The 20,042-nt window shown below is 42.0% G+C and overlaps 2 protein-coding genes across 2 annotated transcripts; one reads left to right on the top strand and one right to left on the bottom strand.

The window, feature by feature from the left end:
• Window positions 1–1,654: 1,654 nt before the first annotated feature.
• zfand5b (zinc finger, AN1-type domain 5b) lies at window positions 1,655–7,308 on the bottom strand. The gene is made up of 6 exons (XM_071534088.1): window positions 7,079–7,308; window positions 4,606–4,790; window positions 4,313–4,469; window positions 4,001–4,104; window positions 3,756–3,884; window positions 1,655–3,610 (listed from the first exon to the last, which is right to left on the bottom strand). Exons 2-6 carry the CDS (start codon window positions 4,760–4,762, stop codon window positions 3,462–3,464), a joined length of 696 nt encoding a protein of 231 aa, XP_071390189.1. The 5' UTR covers window positions 4,763–4,790; window positions 7,079–7,308; the 3' UTR covers window positions 1,655–3,461.
• Window positions 7,309–10,723: 3,415 nt separating this feature from the next.
• ccnb1 (cyclin B1) lies at window positions 10,724–13,853 on the top strand. The gene is made up of 9 exons (XM_071534081.1): window positions 10,724–10,802; window positions 11,053–11,181; window positions 11,270–11,377; window positions 11,479–11,667; window positions 11,788–11,946; window positions 12,189–12,425; window positions 12,584–12,724; window positions 12,987–13,097; window positions 13,493–13,853. The coding sequence occupies exons 1-9, from the start codon at window positions 10,782–10,784 to the stop codon at window positions 13,595–13,597; spliced, it is 1,200 nt and encodes a 399-aa protein (XP_071390182.1). The 5' UTR covers window positions 10,724–10,781; the 3' UTR covers window positions 13,598–13,853.
• Window positions 13,854–20,042: the final 6,189 nt, after the last annotated feature.

The raw sequence follows: 20,042 nt of genomic DNA, 5'->3' as shown, positions 1-20,042 counted from the left end.
TATGGAATTAAAATGTATTTTTGTCTTTTTCTTCAATAATGTTAGACCACGACTGGCCAAACTGTATATTTAAGATGTTTATGTGTGTTATATGCAATATGTCTGTATTATGCCACCTAGTGGTTATTTAATAAACAAGTGAAGAAAGTGCCCTCCTCTCCCAAAGTTACCCTGATGTACACCAATCCATAAGTACTGTGTATTACTGTATTACTATACATGTATATATGTATTAGCAGGTCACATTGATTTGTGTGACAACACAGATTTTGGCTGAGGCAAAGTTTTCTCTATGGTTTCTATCAATAACAGACAGTAATAACTGTATACACTGAGGTATTCCACATGGTTTCTGTCTAAAGACCCGAGTACTTTATGTAGAGAAGTTGTGAAATTGAATGTTCTGAAATTAAAGCCTTCAACAATCCTGTTTTTAGTTCCTGGGTGTAAATTTTCTTGCTACGCACGTTTTGCAAAAATTTAATTTGACCAAGGACAATATTGGTTATCGGGGAAAAACTGAAACTCTATTAAATTCAATGGTATGATGAAGTTGCATGCAAAGAAAAAAGGTTCACCTTTTTAGACAATCCACGTGCAGCCATTGTTGTGTGGCACAGGAAAACCAGGCAAAAATAAAGGACACAGTCGGTCCAGTCTCCAGTCAGACTGTCAGCTGCCAGTCAACTGGGATAATGAGCGGGAACAAAGAAACACTTGTTGCCTGCAGTGTAATCCATTAATACAACTGGGCCTGACATGTTAAACGCTTTCCACGTATGATATTAAATAACCTACACTTAGTTACAGTACAAGCTATGTTATGCTACACATGTTAGGCATTTAATTGGAATCCTTACCCACAGCAAATTACAATAAGCTTAAAATCATAGATTGGCAAGATTACAAGCAAAAACCAGTAAGGAGTGTGAAGGTCAGACCTCCTATGAACACAGAACAGTCATGTCAGACAAATGCTGCGAAAATAAATAAACGCTGAGCAGTTAGAACAGATTTTTTCTGAGTGTGTGTATGTGCCAACTGAAAAGATAAAAGCGGTAGATGGCTAACAGCATCCTATTAGCTCCTCCACTGCTGACTTCTCCCCTTACACAGTGGGCAGCCAGAAGATTATTTGGGACACCATTTTTAGTAATCCTCGAGGGGGATGGGGTCCTGAAGTGGTATTGTACGAGACACGTGTTGCTTGTGCTGATGAATGAGTCCGTCCTGCACGTGTGTGTGTGTCAGTATCTAAACATACAGGCCCCATAGTGAGGCAGGAGAGTGTGTCATAACGTGATCCAAGGCCACACTTGCTGCAACTGATCGTTTCCCAAACTGTTGAGACACGAGTCCCGTGGAGATAAAGCAGAGCAGCGGCAGCGTTTATGAAAAATAGCATGAACTTCAGCTGGATATTGTATATTGCATCCGAGATTGCCCAAGATATGAAGCAGTTGTATAGCAATATTACCAAACTGTTGTAAAAATAAAAAGGATTTTTTATATTTATTTTTATAAATAATACACTGTTGGCTTCATTCAGAGGTAAACACCTCTTTAAGACCAACTCTGCAAGATTCAGACACATACTGGACCACAAGCAAACTAATTTAAGTAAAGCATAGCATACTGGCCAGTAAAGGTATTGGTCAAAAGCAAATTAAGCGTTTAATTGTGCCTTAAACAGCAACAGAGGTGGCCAATCACATTTCTTGTGGTTAGTTGCTCCAAAGTCCACAGTTGAAAGTAAACAGTCTGTCACCTTTTGTCTGTAGACTTTGTAGCAAAACGGCTTTCTGCAGATCCGAGGCTACGCTTCCAAACACAGGGAGTTAAAAGATTGGTAATAAAAGCAGGGGCCAAGACTTCAATTGCCATTTTAGAACTGGAAGATAATGTTGGGAAAATGGGAATCACAAAAAAAAGAGAAAGGAATCTTAATTCTATATCTCTGAACATAATTTATTTACATCATACAAGTTATTCTGTTTTATTGGTAATAGCGCACTGCAGTATATAAATAAAGATGGTTTGTACAAACTTGCATAACTAAGGGATAAAAAACAAAAACGCACAGATTAAGCAGCCAGACCAAAATGAACGTTAACAGAAAATAATTAATACATCTACGACCACCACAGGTCTCACTAAGTCACTGCGGCACAGGACCACTTAGCCTCAAACGATACTCACTGTCCATCCAGAAAAGCAGACACTTGTCTTTGATACAGGGTACGTAACACACTCCAACATCATAAATTTGTCAGCTCACACGTTAAAAATTAGAAGAAAATGCAAACATTCAATAAGGAAGTAAAAGATGAAAATATTAGTGGAGCTAACCCTTCCAAAAGGCAAAAATTAATACAAGTTTAGGCTACTTGTCATACAACCCATAACATCCTCACCATCTTCTGGAAAACAAAGTACGAAAAAATAAAGAAAAACAAATAACAAACAAACAGAGTGTCCTCAAAATTGTCATATGGCATGGACTGTCATTTGACTTCAGTGGATGGTTGAAAGGTCATTTGACCCAAGTAACAGGACGTCAACAGCCTCGCTCCTGCCATCCAGACTCCTGGGTACAAAGCGTATCACAGCATTCAGCCCTAGATCCATGGGGGGGGGGGGAACAAAACAAAAAAACAAACAAACAGTCAACCTACGCCATGTTTCTACTGCCGTACACGCAGCAGGAAGAAAGGAAGAACGAGCCAGCAACAAAAGGCTAGTATCAAAGTCTCTTTTTCAAAGTCACTTCATCACATTGACCGAGCCGTGTGCGTTTGAGGCGAGCGGACAAGATCCCAATGGCTCCGAGACACATTTCAGGGTGGTAGCACATACAGACTCCATGAGCAGACCAGGACAACACAGTCTGACAGGTCAGGAGGGTTAAACAGAACCGTAAACTCCACCGTGTCAGTTGAGGGGGAGGGAAAAACAAAGTCATCCATTTTGCTACTCAAGCCAGCAGAGTGCAACCACTGCTGGGTTAGTGCTGCCAGCCAGAGGCAGTAACAGTCTGAGAGGCTAAAGTGTCCAAGCTCTTCTCAACCAGAGAGAGAGAGAGAGAGAGGGAGAAAGTGTGTCAAAGTAATCTCAGGACAATCACACGAACGTCAGATTGCCTAGTTGGACAACGATTAACCACATTTCTGAACAGGAAAAATGATTTTTCCTTCCCCACCAGCAACCCCCCTCCCCCCGCGACGATTCCCTCACCCATACACATTCTGTTTGTTCATTACACCTGCCAACCCTCTAAATGGTGAAAGTTCAGACAGAAACAAAAATGAAAGCTGAAGATAAACAAGATCTTTCATGCACTGGAAAAAAACAAATCTGTAAAAGAAAAGAAAAAAAGTCCTTCAGAATGCAGGTTGGGCTCAAGTCCATTTTTTAAAGCGAATCACTCCCCAGTATTCAACGTCAAAGTGAGAGTCCAGCTTTCATATTCTCTGGATCTTGTCGGCAACGACCACAGGGTTCTCTTTGCGAATTTTGGCAGCAGCCTCGGCTTTGTAGTCATATGGGCAGTTGTGCTTATCCGAGTAACGGTGAAGTCCACAGAATAGATTCCCACAGCGGCAGTCAAAACCTGAAACACCACAGAAAGAGGCAGACTGAGTCACACCAATAGGCAAAACATCATTAACCCTAGATGCCCCTGCACGGTACATCAATATATTGAAAGCACCAAATGCCACAAAGGGATAATGGTCACAGGCACAAGCAATGCTCACCTGTAAGGCCAACCTTCTTGCGGCACATAAAGCAGCGGTTCTTCTTGGGTTTAGGGGGCTCAGGGGCTTTGGACTCATCACTGCCAGCAGTGCCGGGTTGGGTAGTTGAGGCTGTAGGCTGAGTCACCACTGAAGGCAAAGAAAACACACTTCAATAATCACTGCACCACTTGACTCCCCCCACCCCCACTTCCTTAGATGCGATCCTACACTCTCCAAAACAAAGGTACATTTCTGATACCCACCAGGCTCTGTGAGCTCCACTTTGCTCCCCGATGCTCCTTTCTCTTCACAAGAGAGGCTCATCTCTGTCATCTGTTGGGTTACAGAAAGGGCCGCTGAAACCCCACTATCAGGCATAAGGAATTTTAAGAAAACAAAACAAAAAATAGCACATTACAGAAGGGTAAATGAAATTCATGACCTATGTGACCGTCTTTATATGGTAATAAAGCACCAGTGAGAGATTACAAGGGATGTGAATATTTGGCAGACAATACACCTGTGTATATGAACACATCTGCTGCAGGGTAACATGAAACTGACTGCCCCCTCACCTGAGAGCTTCAGTGGCAACAGCCTCCGCAGTGGCCGCCGCCTCCGCAGCCACCTCCGCAGCAGCAACTGCAGCAGCTGCAGCATTGTTCAAGGTGGCCTCTAACCTCTGGATGGCGGAAGCCTCAGCTGTGGGGCCACTGGACACACTGCTGCCACCTGAGGGAGACAATTTCAACAAAAACTATGGTCAGACTTTTGAGGGGAGGCAACGCAGGTGCAGAGATATTCTAAAGAGGTTGACATTTTTACTCTATAAACAATGAAAAGATATAACAGACACAGTAGGTCCTACCCACTGCACTCAAGGAACTGACTCCTCCATTGTTCTGTCTTGACAGGTGCTCCTTGTGGCAGACCGAGCACATGCCATTGGTCCTGGGGTTGCCATAGAAACCACAGCCAGTGGCACAGAGCATAGGAACTGGGCTCTGATTGGTCTCCTGGGCCATAATGATGTCTGCTGCCTGGTGAGCTGACCTGGAGAGCCAAACAAAGAAGCACCTTTAAGTGACAAGTGTGTGGATAAAATCAACAAAGGGAAAGAATAAATCAGGCCAAAAGAAATGACAAATAAACCTCCAGAGGGCGACCTGGGCAAATCACCCTGCACCAAGTGAAAACATCCTTAGATGGCCATTCAACAGCCAATGACAGACAGAATAAGGAGTTGCATTTTGTTGTTCAAAAACAATGCAGGACAATTATAGATACTTTGCATGGCATTGAGACTCTGGCCCTAACAGCATGAGTCTTTGGTAATTCACAGGCCAAGATGGTCTAATCTCTTCGGGGAGTCTTGGCATGGCTGTTGCCTTTGGCCATGAAGTCTCGCTAAATCAACTGAACACACTCACCCTACACTGTGCATCATGAGGCAGCAATTATTTATAGGTGCAGCGACAGCTCAACATCACTCACAGGCATTAACACATGCCCACCTATCATTTTAGCTTCATCAGCTGATGATCTTGTCATGTAATCAACACAACTGCATTGTCCTCATCTACACAAGGTCGTCAAGCGACACAGGTGTCTTAAAAACAGTTGCTGGCATTGTGAAAACAGCTGAGAATCATTGATCACCAGAGACAAGAGCCAATTTCTCCCTGTCAGCTATCCCTATGGTAACCTGGAAGAAAACAAGGAAACTGATGTTTGAAACTACGGCTTCTGGTTTAGTTGATTATATGGCAGAAGCATTAAGGATAACCCATGATACGGCCATGACAAGTTACTCTGGGTAAAAATCAACTTGCATCAGTTAGTCTTATCTTTTCAGGAAAGGCTTCAAGATATCTCTTGATGGAGTAGAAGCTGTCTCAGTTCTACGAAACAGCAGGAACATCTAGGGGAAAATTCACACCAAACAGTTCAGGACAACACGCTCTCTGGTGAAGTGCGTCAGAGGTTTCCCCTCCCATAAAGTCACCACACTACTGCAATCTGCACCTTCACGTGTCAGCCTGCTGACTGCGGTGTTCTGTGCTGCCCCAGCCTCACATGGACGAGTGTATTGGCTTTCCTCTGTCACAAGAGTGCAATGTGACACGCTGATCTCAAAGGCACACAAGCTCGCCAGCTAGCACAGCACAGTACAGTGCCGACTATTTATAGGCAACCTTGGGAGACCCGGTAAGGCTTGGCTACATCACAGAAACTGCAAACAGAGCCGGATCGTACGCCGAGGCACGTTTGCCGTTGCGACACAAGCCAAAATGACTCCTAATCCTAAATTGTTGCAGCGCTTGCAGCATGCTAACACACACCACTTGGTAACTATAGCTGGCTACCATTAGCCCCGGGCCATAGTTATCACTAACAGTCATGCCCCCGATCTACTTAAGCTAAATAGAGGTGGCTGTAGCAGTCTTCCTCCCCCAACCAAGCTGCAGTCCACGGATGCTTCCTGACAAACAACTGGGCCACAGATATCTCACTACTATAAATCCACTGAGTCATGCTAGCGAGCTAACTTTACTGCTAACGGGCTAGCTTACTGCGTTAGCATCTCAATCCCAAACACTACCTGACTGACAACGGAAAACAAGAACAGCACATGAATAATATGGGCAAATCCTCGAATTAGTGAACAAATCTTAAGTTATAATTGATCCTCCTCGCATGCTAACCACAAGTACCTTGTGAGTGAGGCTTTGTGAGCAGGTTTACATTAGCTTGCTAATGTTAGCATGCCAGCTAGATTTGATAGCAAGCTTATTGCATTCGCTTTGTCTATTCTCATTGTTTTTGTTCCCATCACCGACGAACTACTTAGCCTAACTATAACTAAAAACGAAATGCCTTGATAACTGTTATTAAAATCTATACGTGCATCTTCACACTGAAACAATAATATCAAGTACTACCTGAAATTTTGATGAAGAAGCCGTTAACTTGAGTAAGTCAACCCCGGCTACAAAGACTGGTGGTGCCGCTAGCAGGCTACATAACTTGGCTAACATTTAGAGACAAGTTAACGCAAAAACACAAACATTATGGTTAAAGTTACGCTGGCTAAAGTTAAAACACATGGCAAGTGTAACTAGTTATTTAACGGTAACCTTACGATGGTAACGTTAGAGAGAAATAGTTCTTGTCGACACGTGTTAACGAAACAGAACGTTAGCTAGCTAGCCAACGTTAGGCTGTTGTCAAGAGTCACTGCTTAAGTGTTGTTTCTAATTTTTTTAATATTCAGTGGTTTATTTCAGTCAGTAGACTTAAGCCAAATCCCATCCCCAGCTTGCTACCAAATACTCACTTACCGTCTGTATCAGAGACTTGTTAGCTGGCTTTAGGAGAAACTTTGATGGCTGACGGAACAACTAAGTTCAGCTCGGAACTACCTAGGTCTGTCTAGATAAAACGTCGTCTGCCCCCTTCTTTTTTCGTTTCTTTTTCACGTTGACGGTGGACTCCAGTCCGTCAGGGAGTGCTGACTAATTTCGTTGACGTCCTCTGTCGCTGTTTTGCGTGGTGTGTTTGTGCCCTCTCTTCATCGGGACCGCAACAGACGTCTTTGGTTTTAACAGAAACGTCAGCTGACGTCACGGAAATACTGATCCTCTGATTGGAAGAAAGGAGGTTTGGGCCCCGAGCCACTTCAGATTTATTTACAAAACGATAACACCTGCTTCTGCGAGAAGGCTTCTTCCACAAAACAGACTGACCAGATGAAAGCTATGTCCTCGTATTGGTTTATCTCATTTAAAAATAAAACTGTATTCGTCCAATCAGGAAGGGGAGAGTCCCAAGTCATTCTCAAGTATTGAGGCACAAGTCTCAAGTCAAGTCCCAAGTCTAAATGTCGAGCACAAGTCAAGTAAGAGCAAATCAAGAGTCCAGTATCAATTTAGATTCAGTTGAATATTTAGGACTTTTCAATGATAAAAACTTTGTAAGAGCATCATGAGTTTGGTTTCTATAATCAGTTTTAACTTCAATATGTTCAACTATTCCATACAAATTCAGAATACAGAATTTAAATTCAGTTGTCTAGTGGAACAAATCCCATAACTTTCAATCTAAGTCATTCACACAAACACAAGATCTTTTGTCAAGACTTTAGAAACCTTTCCAAGTCACAAAATCTAAATTGTGACTTGAGTCTGCCTCGAGTCCAAGTCATGTGACTTGAGTCCCCATATCTGATAGCTACCTTCTCTCTGTTGGCTGGGACAAAAAGTGCCAGAGATATTGACAAAATTGCTTTTCACTTGACAGTCTGACATTCTGATTATACCCTCATTTACATTTTGTGTGATGGAAGATGTAATAATCTGGGCCCAGTTTTTCAGTATTTTGCCAGAAATCATGGATCATCGATCACAAAATCAATCAGGTGTTTAGAAGAGCAAATGTAAACACTTCCATGAACTGGGTATAGGTTGAAGAAAGCTTGTGCGCCTTCTGGCAAAATACAGGAGAAGCATCGTCCATACCAGCAGGTTTGCCACACACAAAAATAGACCGATTTGTCTTAGCTGGTTTATTATTTAGTCAAGAGCATTCCTATGGAGGCCCAATTCAGAGTATAACAGAATGATACACTAGACCATGCAAATGAGTACCATAGAAAACATCAGGCTACACCGTCATAAATCTACAGCACCATAAGACAGACATTCACCAGCTACCTAGTCTAGCTTCAGGGTGAGTGAGTGTAGGCAAAACATTGGGGTTATCAAGTGGGCACCCTCCTTCACCGATGTTTCACTGAATTAGGCCCACAACACCTCAAGAAGGCTCAACAGTGTATTCCAGCGTCCCAGAAACACCCCCCTCTTTGCCCAGATTCAGCAGACCCAATAGTCCACTACACTACTGTCGCTGTCACCTGCACCTTGTTATCAACAACATTACATTACAATACCATCAATATCCCTTTCTATTCAGAACATTAAGTTACACACTACATCTAAACCCTACCAAGTCACACACGATTAATGTTACATCCTACACTCAAGCAGAGAGCAGATACCAGACCGACTCATCAGTCTGCATATCCACATTGTATCTGCTCTGACTGGCCCTGCTGGCTTGTCTGGCAGCTTCCAGTCACCCTCAATGTTTATCTAAGTCAAATGATTAATCAGAAGCCCCCTTTGTGCAGGCTGTAAGTATGGCTGCTACCAACTTAATCTGCAAACAAATAAAAAAGATGGGGAGTAGCAAAACGGACATTAGTTTTCTATGAAAATATTGTGGATTATTACTTTACTTACGGAATTATTACTAAATATATGTATAGGATGCATGATGAATTATTACTAAATATATGTATAGGATGCATGATGAACTAGTTGATGCTGTATGTGAATTTATGTTATTTGTACTTTTTTGAAGTAATCCTGTAGGCTATCCTATCTGACTGAGTAGTACTCAGTAGTAGTTAATCTGATTGGGTATCTGTGGGCAGCCACTCCCTATATAAGATGGCCTCTCACTGTGAAAAAGTATTTTGTAATCCATAATGTTTTGTTTTTGTGTTTTTTTTTAAATGTGATTGATTGAAAGTTAATGATACCTTAGGTTTCTCTTCATTATGACCATTTGAGACAAGACAGTAAGCATGGAAACATAATAGAAGACACTTAAATATTATGTTAACTTTTTGTATCAGATTTTTAACATAGTTTATGCTTCTTTACTGTAGTACGGTGTCTTTTTTGAATCTGCACAACACTGCACAGCTATTACATGTATCTAGGATATATAGGCTACAACAAAAATCACACTGATTCAAAACACACACAACAAAACACATTCATGGGCATTGGTAAGGTATTTTTTCTAATAGCTTTTGATTTATACCACTTATTAATTAAAGCACACAGCATAGCAAAGCCTTATCGTGTTCATTTTAAGCCCCTTTTTCTATTTCATTTTTATTCTCATTTGTCTGTTTCCATTTTTATCTAGGCTACTCTAGGCTATTCATCTAGTAGCGTATCTCTTTTGTTTTGTGGAGCACTTTGTAACGGCTGTTTGGAAAAGCAATTAAAGTAATAAAAAACACAAAGTTCGTCGCACACGTCCATGAGATAATAAACACGATTAGATCAAAAGAAAGACAGGCCAGGGTATGTGAAATAGTCGACTTCTTCTTCTATATTATTGGCGGATTGCAGCCAAATGCGGAGCATTACCGCCACCAACTGAAGACAAGTGAAATTGATCTACATCCTTTCAACTAGTCAAACTTTGGTAAAAATGGGAATAAACTGCTGTAAATCACAGTAAGTAAAAATCGAAATTAAGTCAAATTTCTTGTCTCTCACGAGAATATTGTATAGGCTACAGTCAAATATTACATGTTATAGGCTGCTGTCTGTTTCCCATAGTCACATTCTCCAGTTGGGGGTTTCCTATAGGCTAAGTATTTGTAGTGAAGAGTTTTATTTTGTATGACCTAATCTCACGATTCTGCTAATTATGCACTCTTCTTTACGGCTTCTTCCTATCGACCTTGTATTTGTTACAAATGTCTTCCTTTTGTATCCTTATTCCTTATATATCCCTTATCTGTCACTGTTTCTTAATTCTGTCATGAATGTTTTTTGCTTCTGATTAGCCTACGTGTGAAATACGGCCACACAGTAGCCTATACAAGCGAAGCATGTATACTGGTGCCAGATTAGACAGTAAACTAAACTGGTATTGTTGTATTGTTGTTAAACTGCAAATTAAACTGTTTAATTTGTATGACTGGTGCTGTCTGATACCTCAAGGCAGGAAGAGGAAGTGAAGAAAAAAACGAAGCAAAGCTGCCGAGCCCAATCACGTGCTTACTGGTCGTCATGGGAACGCATTCGAAGTGGTTGCGCTCAATCCAATCAGCTGCCGGGGAGTTTACAATGCAGCGAATCAGATTCGAGCGTGCGAGGATTTAAACCAAGAAGCTACTAAAGCTTTTGTATCGCCTTCACTAGTTTCTCTATTTCTGCCGAAGCAAACACATCTTCCGAAATGGCTCTCCGTGTGACTCGAGTAAGTAGTTTTAGTCTGAGAGATGCATGCATTTTATTATGGCGTTTGACTGTAATTTATGTAGGGAAGATTTTTCGTGTTTGTTTTGTGTATTTTTGGGCTTTTTAAACGCCTCGAATGTTAAATGGCCTCGTGCGTCTCTTCGGGGTGTGTTCTCGTGCTACAAAGCAAAATAGGAATTCTAAAGAAAAACAACTTGCCTTAAATTTACAATACACATTATGCATTTTATTTTTTTTGTCGTTTGCAGAACCGCTTGGCTCCTAAAACTGATCTTGCTGGCAAGACAGGTCCAGCCAACAAACCCACACTGAGGCCGCGAGCGGCGTTGGGGGAAATCGGAAACAATATTGCAGTTTACAAACAGGGACTTAAAAAGGTAAGATGGTAACTTAAAACATGAAAGCTCACGGAGTTTTATCCAACATCTGTGGTTAACACTAACCTTGCCTTTTCTATGTTGTCAGGATGCCAAGACAGAAGCCACGAAGGAGACCAAACTCACCACTAAAGTTGAAAAAGCCCCTTCGATTAAACACCCCAAAAATGTTGAAAATATTAAGCCTGAAGTGGAGGTAAATCAAGTTTTTAATTCTCATATTTTCCTATTGCTAAATGGCTCTTAAGAACACCTATTTTGTTTTTTTGCCAACTCATATTTGTTTTCCATTGTCAGGTTTTGCCTGTGCCTATGTCTCCCACTCCAATGGAGACCTCTGGCTGTGCGCCTGCTGACCTCTGCCAGGCGTTTTCCGATGTCCTACTTCACACCGCCATCAAGGATGTGGATGCCGACGACTACGACAACCCCATGCTCTGCAGTGAATATGTGAAAGATATCTACAAGTACCTGCGGCAGCTTGAGGCAGGCCAACCTTAATTACTCAAATGGATTTTATGTTTCTATGTTAAACTAGTCTGGTCAGGAATATGCTGTACGTTAGGCATTCGGTCTAACACTGTTGCTCCTCCTTGTCTCCCTAAGGTCGATCAGGGTGTCAGAAGTCAATATCTGCAGGGACGGGAGGTGACTGGTAACATGCGGGCTATTCTCATTGACTGGCTAGTGCAAGTGAACATGAAGTACAGTCTCCTTCAAGAAACCATGTACATGACGGTGGCCATCATCGATCGCTTCCTTCAGGTAATTGGCTGCATCAAAGCTTGGCCTGTTCACAACCAATTCGTATCATCTCTGTATAAAACAACTTCTGTCTGGTATAAAGTAGTTAAAGTCTGCTCTATCCTTCATATGGTATTGCGTACTGCCTTATTTGTAAGATGGTAAAATGATCCTGGCACATTAGCATAAGCTTTGCCCTGGCCCTCTATTGGCATGAGGAATTCCCAGTTGCTGAAACTTGCATTTGCTTCCATCTCCAACAGGACCAACCAGTTCCAAAGAAGCAGCTGCAGCTAGTCGGTGTGACCGCCATGTTCATTGCCTCCAAGTATGAGGAGATGTACCCGCCAGAGATTTCAGACTTTGCCTATGTGACTGACAGGGCTTACACCACAGCCCAAATTAGAGACATGGAGACAAAAATCCTAAAGGTGCTCAACTTCGGCTTGGGCCGCCCTCTCCCCCTCCAGTTCCTCAGAAGGGCCTCAAAGGTTTACGAGGTTTGTCTTTGCATCTATACCTAGTCTAGTAGGGGAAAATGGATTCAACAATTTTTAGAGCTGTCTTTTGGAAAGTTGCAGCCATGTTTGTTGTCTCATTAAACTTACAGCCACACAGCCTGTTTTTAAAAAGGAAAAATGACTTGTGTCCCCCTCAGGTAACTGCTGAGCAACACACCCTGGCTAAGTACTTTTTGGAGCTCACCATGGTGGATTATGAGATGGTCCACTTCCCACCCTCCCAGGTGGCAAGTGCCGCTTTGGCCCTTACACTCAAGGTGTTGGACGCTGGCGAATGGGTAAGTCGGTGCTACCATTTACAGTGCTGTTAGCCAGGCAGGAAATTTGTTCTGTTGTCCATAGTGGCTTGATTCCAAACATCAATGCCCTGGCACTTCACAAGTCTCTTTTGGAGCAGGACTTCAAAAGATGTTTATCAGCCATTTTTCTTTCAATGTCCCGCCTTGGTTTTCAGCTAATGTTGCCTCTACTTGCACCCCTCATACCACTATGTATTTCCACCTGGTTAACTCCAATGTGACTCATCTGTTCTCTTCTCAGAATGCGACACTGCAGCACTACATGGACTACACAGCAGAGAGCCTGGTTCCTGTGATGAGGCACATCGCCAAGAACGTTGTAAAGGTCAATGAGGGGCAGACCAAGCATGTGGTAAGTTTACAACTTTAAACCTGCATTATGTATACAATAAGCATTGAACTTATTGTTTTAAACCTTATCTCCATATATTGGTCCTCACTAATGCATGCTTTGAGACTGCACCATGTCTGTCTACTTTTGGGAAGTCCCACAGCCAGTCTCCATACAGACATGGTGCTGTCTCATAGCATGTATTCATTTAACCTTATCTCCATATTTGTCCTCACAGAAGTGTTACTTATCTTAAAGTTCCAGTGGAGTTATTGGTGCAGCTGGCATATTTAATTGTAGTTGGTTAGCATACACTCTAGCTACATAGGGAAAGACAAACTGTATTAAAGCAAGCTCTTAAACTAGTAGAACCAAGGAACATCAGAATATTTTCTGAAACTATTTTTGTCTTCCAGGCCGTCAAAAGCAAATACTCCACTTCTAAGCAGATGAGGATTGCCACAATTTCACAGCTCAAGTCATCACTGCTCAAGGATCTTGCAATGCAACTCACCCAGTGAGATTCCTGATTTTTAGCACCATGTGCTGATTGTACAGATGTAACTTATGTTGACTTTACTTTTATTTGACTTTTATATTTTTATGGGACTTGGATGGATCAAAATCCCAGCAGGTTGAGACTCTTGGCATTTTTTTTTTTATGTGACTTTTAATGAATGCCTTATCTGTAACTTGTATGTGGCATTGAATGTGTCAAATGTATACAGCAATACATGTCATGATTTTAACTGTTAATAAAGTTGCCTTCAACCTGAATTTTGCTGGTTCTTTTAAACCACTAGAGGTTGCTATAAGACTGCACACTTGAAGTTGGCTGCTGGCTGCTGCCTGTGTGCCCAATCATGTGCTTGTCAATACTGGTCAGTTTTAGCATCTGCAAAGACATTCAGGTCATGGGTCAAATCATCTGGCCTCTTCAGATGGGGAAAGGCAGCCAACCCATTTGGCTGTGGGTGTTGGATTCCAGAGGCTTTCTTGAACTTATTGATCCAAGAAAATTCTGGAAAAACATTGTTCCACAGAATAAAAAGCATGTGTTGTACCATGTTTAGCTTGACCCAGTAAACTTAAAAATCCAGTTGTCACAATGTGGCAACATTTTAAAGTGAACTCAATGTTGTGACACTGGCTCTGGAACTTCTAGTCTCAGTGACTGTACAAGATGGTTTTAGTTATGCAATCTGCACAGACTCCTCCAGGTTTTAGTGACTCAAGTGGCATGATGGATTCAATGTTCATATACACACTTTAAAACCCATTTGACTGAATGAACTGAAGGATTTCAAAATATTTTTGCGTAATCACTCGTTCTAGTATCAACATGTTCAGTGAGTTTTCTGATTTCCAAACAGCCGTACCGCTGAGAATCTTACATTTCAGATTAGAATGTTTTTTGTTCTTTTTAGTTGAGCCATGCTACATCTGTGTAGTCATAACTCTGGCTCTGTTCAAGGGGATACAGTATTGGTCTTGACAATACAATACTCATGAGGCACATGCATATCTCACGTAAGCAGCAGATGCTAAGGCTACTCATAAGCCACGATGCAGCACAACCTCAATTACAATTGATCACATCAAGCCGCAAGTATTTAAGGCTAATGGACAAAGCAGAGTGGGAGCTGTTATCACTTTAACCCATCCACAGCTGAGGGCCTGGGGGAACCTTGTGCACCAAGCCCCCCCGAGGGGATGCCCAGAGAGCTCGGCTCTACAGGACCACCTGCCATCTCTATGATGTTAGTCGCTGCATTCATCATCAGTATCATAGGCCATCACTCACAAAAGCCTGCTGGATAACAGCTTGACTACATCTGTTGCTGTATAAGCTGAGATCAGAAAAATCGAAAGAGGGGGGTAAAAAACATTTGGCACATTGGGAATTTGGGTTTATTGTAGTTCATGCGCACAGTTCATACAGTGAAATATGAGAAGTAAATTTTGCATATAAAGATCAGCCCTGCTTTTTGCACATGGCAGCAGTTGCGTATGTCTTTTGATGTAGAAACACAGCCAAACCATGCTCTGGGAGTTTCAGAAGCACTGTAGAATAAATTTGTATGCAGAAAGACTGACCTGAGATTTGGTGTCGTGACTAAGCGGTGCGGATCCATCTGCTTCCTGACAGAGATGACATGTAGACAGAAGGTGTGCTGGGTACCTTTTAAGAGCATATTGCTTCATCCTTCCAGCTCCATACCCTCTGTTGTTTTCCACAGAGACACATGATAATTAGTCTCAGTTACCCTGGAAAGCGAGGCTTTTAAACCCACAGATCATACTGAGAATTCATGCTTGGAGGCTGAGGTCATGACTGGGCAGCCATATCGGTTTACAAGACAGATTCCTCCTGTGTGGAGCTCCAAACCATACACTTGCAGCTGCCTGGAACACTATTTGGCCTTTTTTACTCTTTGACAAAGTTTCAGTTGTGTGACATTTGTTATGGTGGAAAATCAAGCGTAGTGGCAATATAGCTCAAGATGTTTAGCCATTGTTTATTGAAAGACCACATTTGCCAGTACCCTACTTGTGAGAATATATAAATCAAAATAGTGTTGAATAATATCATACTGACTTGCTGACCTGTACAGTTCACATTATAGAAGATCCCGAATGACATTTAACAGATTAAAGATGTTTATAGGCCAAACCTTACTCAGACACATTTCAGTTGCCCCAAAGCACAAATGCGTCTGTCCTTTTCTATGTTTATTCAAGTTCTCCCCATTAAGTGAATTCACGAGTCAGCACTGAGGTCCAGAAAGAATGCAAAGCTTGGCTTCAGACCTCATAGTATTTCAGCGATACAGAACTCACCCAAAAGTGGATTGTCCAAGACCAGAGTCAAGAGTTTGGAACTCCTCCTCAGTCTAAACATCATCCAAGATGGCCAGAGATTTAACAAGTGCACCCTTCAAAATGAGTCAATGCCCGTTCTCACCTCCCATCCACTAAGTCTGCGTGTCTCAATTCAATAATGACAAAGTCAAACAAACAGCCGGGCCACGGCGGCAGCGTTAGGGTTTCTGTGGGGTGCTAATAGGTCGGCAGCTGGCAAGTAGAAGGAGGCCTCTGGGCTTGAGAATGGAGTGAAGCACAAATAAACACAGGGGCATTCATTTTCACAATTTATAGACTTTCAAATAAAAATCATGTGCTTCCTGAACTTTACTGACCTTTGACGCTCAATGTCACATGAGGGAAAGAAAGGCTCCTATTGTGGCCTGAACAGTGGAGTGTTTCAGCCAGGTGTGAATAGGCACTGCTCCTCGGTTCGTTCCAATTCACTTAGCGGGATTTTCTCCAGACCACCTAACTTCTCCATGAAAGGTTTGAGTGGCAAGCAGGAAGTCATCTTCTCCTCAAACAATCCAGGTTATACTGAAAACATTTGCTGAATCACTGCAGACAGGAGCAGCAGGAGTGCTGTCGTTCATATCTTCTTCCCATTATAGTACATTGTAAAAGCATCTTAAGCAAGATTTCATAAACTGAACCTCTATCACCTAATATTGATAACAACAACAATATATTTTGTAGCACTAACTAACTAACACTAACTGCTTGAGACTTGACTTGATGCATGAAGAGAATATTTGAGACTAGACTTGGGTTATTGGGACTTGTACTTGATGACTTGAAAAGGTTTTTAAAGTCTTGACAAAAGATCTTGTGTATGTGTAAATTACTTAGATTGAAAGATTATAGAAATCAAACTCATGATGCACCAGGTTTGTATCCTATTAAATCAATATTACATTGAAAAGTCCTAAATATTCAATTCAATCTAAATTGATACTGGACTCTTGATTTGCTCTTACTTGACTTAGTGTTCTACATTTAGACTTGGGACTTTAATGACATGAACTTGGAAGTTGATAGCAAAGTTGTCTTGGTCACACCTCTGTTTGTTCCTACATGTATGATAACGATTTTAGGCTACGTGTCCTCTCTTGCTTTTGACTAGCTGCTCTTGAGATTCCAGTTTGGATTTGAGATCTACTGATCTGGCAGCAGCAACGCCGCTTACTATGGCCAGGTATGTGTTGATGTGTGCTTTGCAAGGCATTGAATCACCAATAATTTGTGCTTTCTTGATTTGAAACGGTTCCCTGTATTGTAGGTTAACATCATTATGTGCCATAATAATAATGACTAAATGGCTATTAACTTAATGTTGTTATGCACCATAACTATCAGAAGTTAAATCATGCTGTTATACCTAGGGGAACCGTACGTGTGTTTTTGTTTTGATTTTTTACGATATGAGAAATAATGAGAGCAAGACTGCCCATGAATCATGTACTTAGTGCGCTGCTTAGAGTTTAAATGCCATGTTCTTTGTTGCTACATTGTTCCTGGAACCGCTGCCTTGTACGATGATAGGAGGCCTTGTATAGCAAACTGATGCAGGGCAATTAAATCAGTGTGTGATGTCAAAACACATGAGCACATAAGTACATTGTACAGACACAAGTAGGCTACTATAAGTGGGTTTATGAGCCATCACGTAACGCTGTATTTCAAAGGCTTGCTCAAATTTTGTTCTAGATTCCCAGAGTAAAATTACATAATAAAATGCTTTAAAAAAAATCACCCCTGCACACTGACATTCTTACGATCTCATACTTAAGTGCAGGAAAAAACAAAACAAAACAAAAAAACCTTAGCATAAGATCTTTTAGCATGTGTTGAATTTATTCATTTTCCACATAACTATAAAGTAGCAAGAAAACATAACAATTTACTAAGTAAGACTTTATTTATATAGCAGTTTTCGAAACAAGGTGCTTTACAAAAGGAAATAATTAAAAGTTAAAAGCAATGCAAATATCCTACGTGACTGGTCTTTTATGATATGCAGTGGTGTCTGTGTTGTAATTTGACCTGTTTGGTGAGTCAGGCTGCCTGGCAAATACTGCTTCTGTGCTGTGATATATCCTCGGGGTATAAGAGGGAGAAGGAGGAGGGAGGAGGGAGGAGGAGGAGGGGGGGGAGGGCACTGCTGTCCTGCTGACACATTGTAAATCTACCTCTGGGGTCACTTGGCCATCTCCTTTGTTGACTGCATGCGACGGGGGATTAACGGAGAAGGCCACTGCATCTTGGCACCACTGCTGCTCCCTACACACACCTCTCCACCAACCTGAATTCTTCAACACACTGTTGAACCTGAGCATCATCACAACTCACCCGGACACTTTCAGCTGACCCAAATAATGCATAATAATGCTACCTGTTATGCTACCAAACCTGTTTGAATTGACGGATCTCCTGTTGCTGAATCTTTCCCACGACATGTTAACCAGAAGCAGCCTAATTGTGAGAGTGCTCTTTTTTTCGTGTTGTTGATTTCTACCAGGGGGCTTGCAAAAGGGTTTTCCACGTACCCTGCTGAGTAAGCACTTTGGTAAATTAGAATGGGCTCATTTTTTTCTTCAGCTTTCACCTCACGAAGGTATGGGCTCCTCCTCTAAATGAATATTTTCAAGAGGGCCGTCAATTTACTCGAGAAGATAAAGCCTTGGATAATTTTCCCATTTGTCACATCACTCCTCCTCTCTCAAAAATTACACTGAATTTTCTTGATTACACAGCCCTCTTTATGAAAATTGGTCGCCACAGACACATTTTTGCGCTGTCTGGATGGAGTTTCATCCTCTTGCCTTGGGGATATCATGTTTTGGATCATCACAGATGGCTCCTCACTCAGCATGAGTGACATGAATGAACAAAATTACTCCAATTATTCATCAGCTGTTTGTTTCCCGACAACATCTGCGCATTGTTTTGCAAAGAATGGGGACAAACCAGTTTCTCTCGCAGCATAATTATTATTTTATTTATTTTTATTTTTTGTCACTCACACGAGCGTTCTCTCGTAGTTAGTCCATCATCCCACACACACACAGCACCTCCAGGGACTCTGCGAACAGAAGCGCAGTTATTGATTATATTAGTCAATAAAGGCTAGTTTCCTCCCCGACTATTATACTAATGCACTTAGGGTGAATGTCCCGGCTAGCCTTGCAGGCCAGGTTATAAAGTGCACCAGAGCTCCTAAATTATTCACAAGGCCCCTTCACCAGCTCCGGGCCTCCATTAGAGTCAGCAGGGGAGGAGGAAAGGGGAAGGTGGGGGCGGGAGGGGGGTGACGATGATGTCACCCAGTCCTATGGAGCCAGACAAGGGCACCTGGGACTGAATGATGGAGTCAGCTGTGGAGGCCGCGGACGGCAGTTCTGCTGGAACAGTCTGTCTGAGGAGACGAGGGCTCTGTCTCCACAGGTCATTTCACCAACAGACCCTGGTGGTCAGGATGGAATAGTGTGAATTGTGTGTGTGTGTGTGTGTGTGTGTGTGTGTGTGTGTGTGTGTGTCTGTGAATAGAAGCTTATGTAACCACGATTCATAGAGTCTCATCACTGCCACGGGAAAGTGGCAAAGACGCTGAAAAATTGAATAACGGATAGAAATATTTGACAAGAGAATAGTAAGGCTCAATCAGATGCAATGAATCAATAAATAGTTTCAAGGAAAATCTACACGTGTGTCCAGTAAATCGAAAATGTTTTGATAGATGTGGGCCTTTGAGGGAGATTGCAAGAAGATATCTAACAACCTCCTCATAATCGGTGTTTTTTTTTTTCCATCAGCCCGAGATCGACGGAGCGCACGAGCACAGCGGCAGTTCAGATCAAAGCGATTACCCATAAAATGCAGCTGTTCCTTATGTGTCGCTCACACACACTGACAGGCTCCTGAAAGCAAACGGCACTCTGTAACACGTGAGAGATGCTGAAGTGGAGGAGAGGCTGATTGAATTCCCTTACCAGAGAGTTTTCTATCATATACAAGCAAATATACATCACAGCTACCTTGAGAGAGAGAGAGAGAGCGAGAGAGAGAGAGAGAGACCTGGCTTGGCTTCCCAGGAAAATG

This window comes from Centroberyx affinis, unplaced genomic scaffold, assembly GCF_046629955.1.
Source record: "Centroberyx affinis isolate AG114_WGS23_722 - 3 ecotype Tasmania unplaced genomic scaffold, CSIRO-AGI_Caff_v1 ptg002483l_1, whole genome shotgun sequence".
NCBI classification, from domain to species: Eukaryota; Metazoa; Chordata; class Actinopteri; order Beryciformes; family Berycidae; genus Centroberyx; species Centroberyx affinis.
This window is presented reverse-complemented; position numbering and strand designations above follow the sequence as displayed.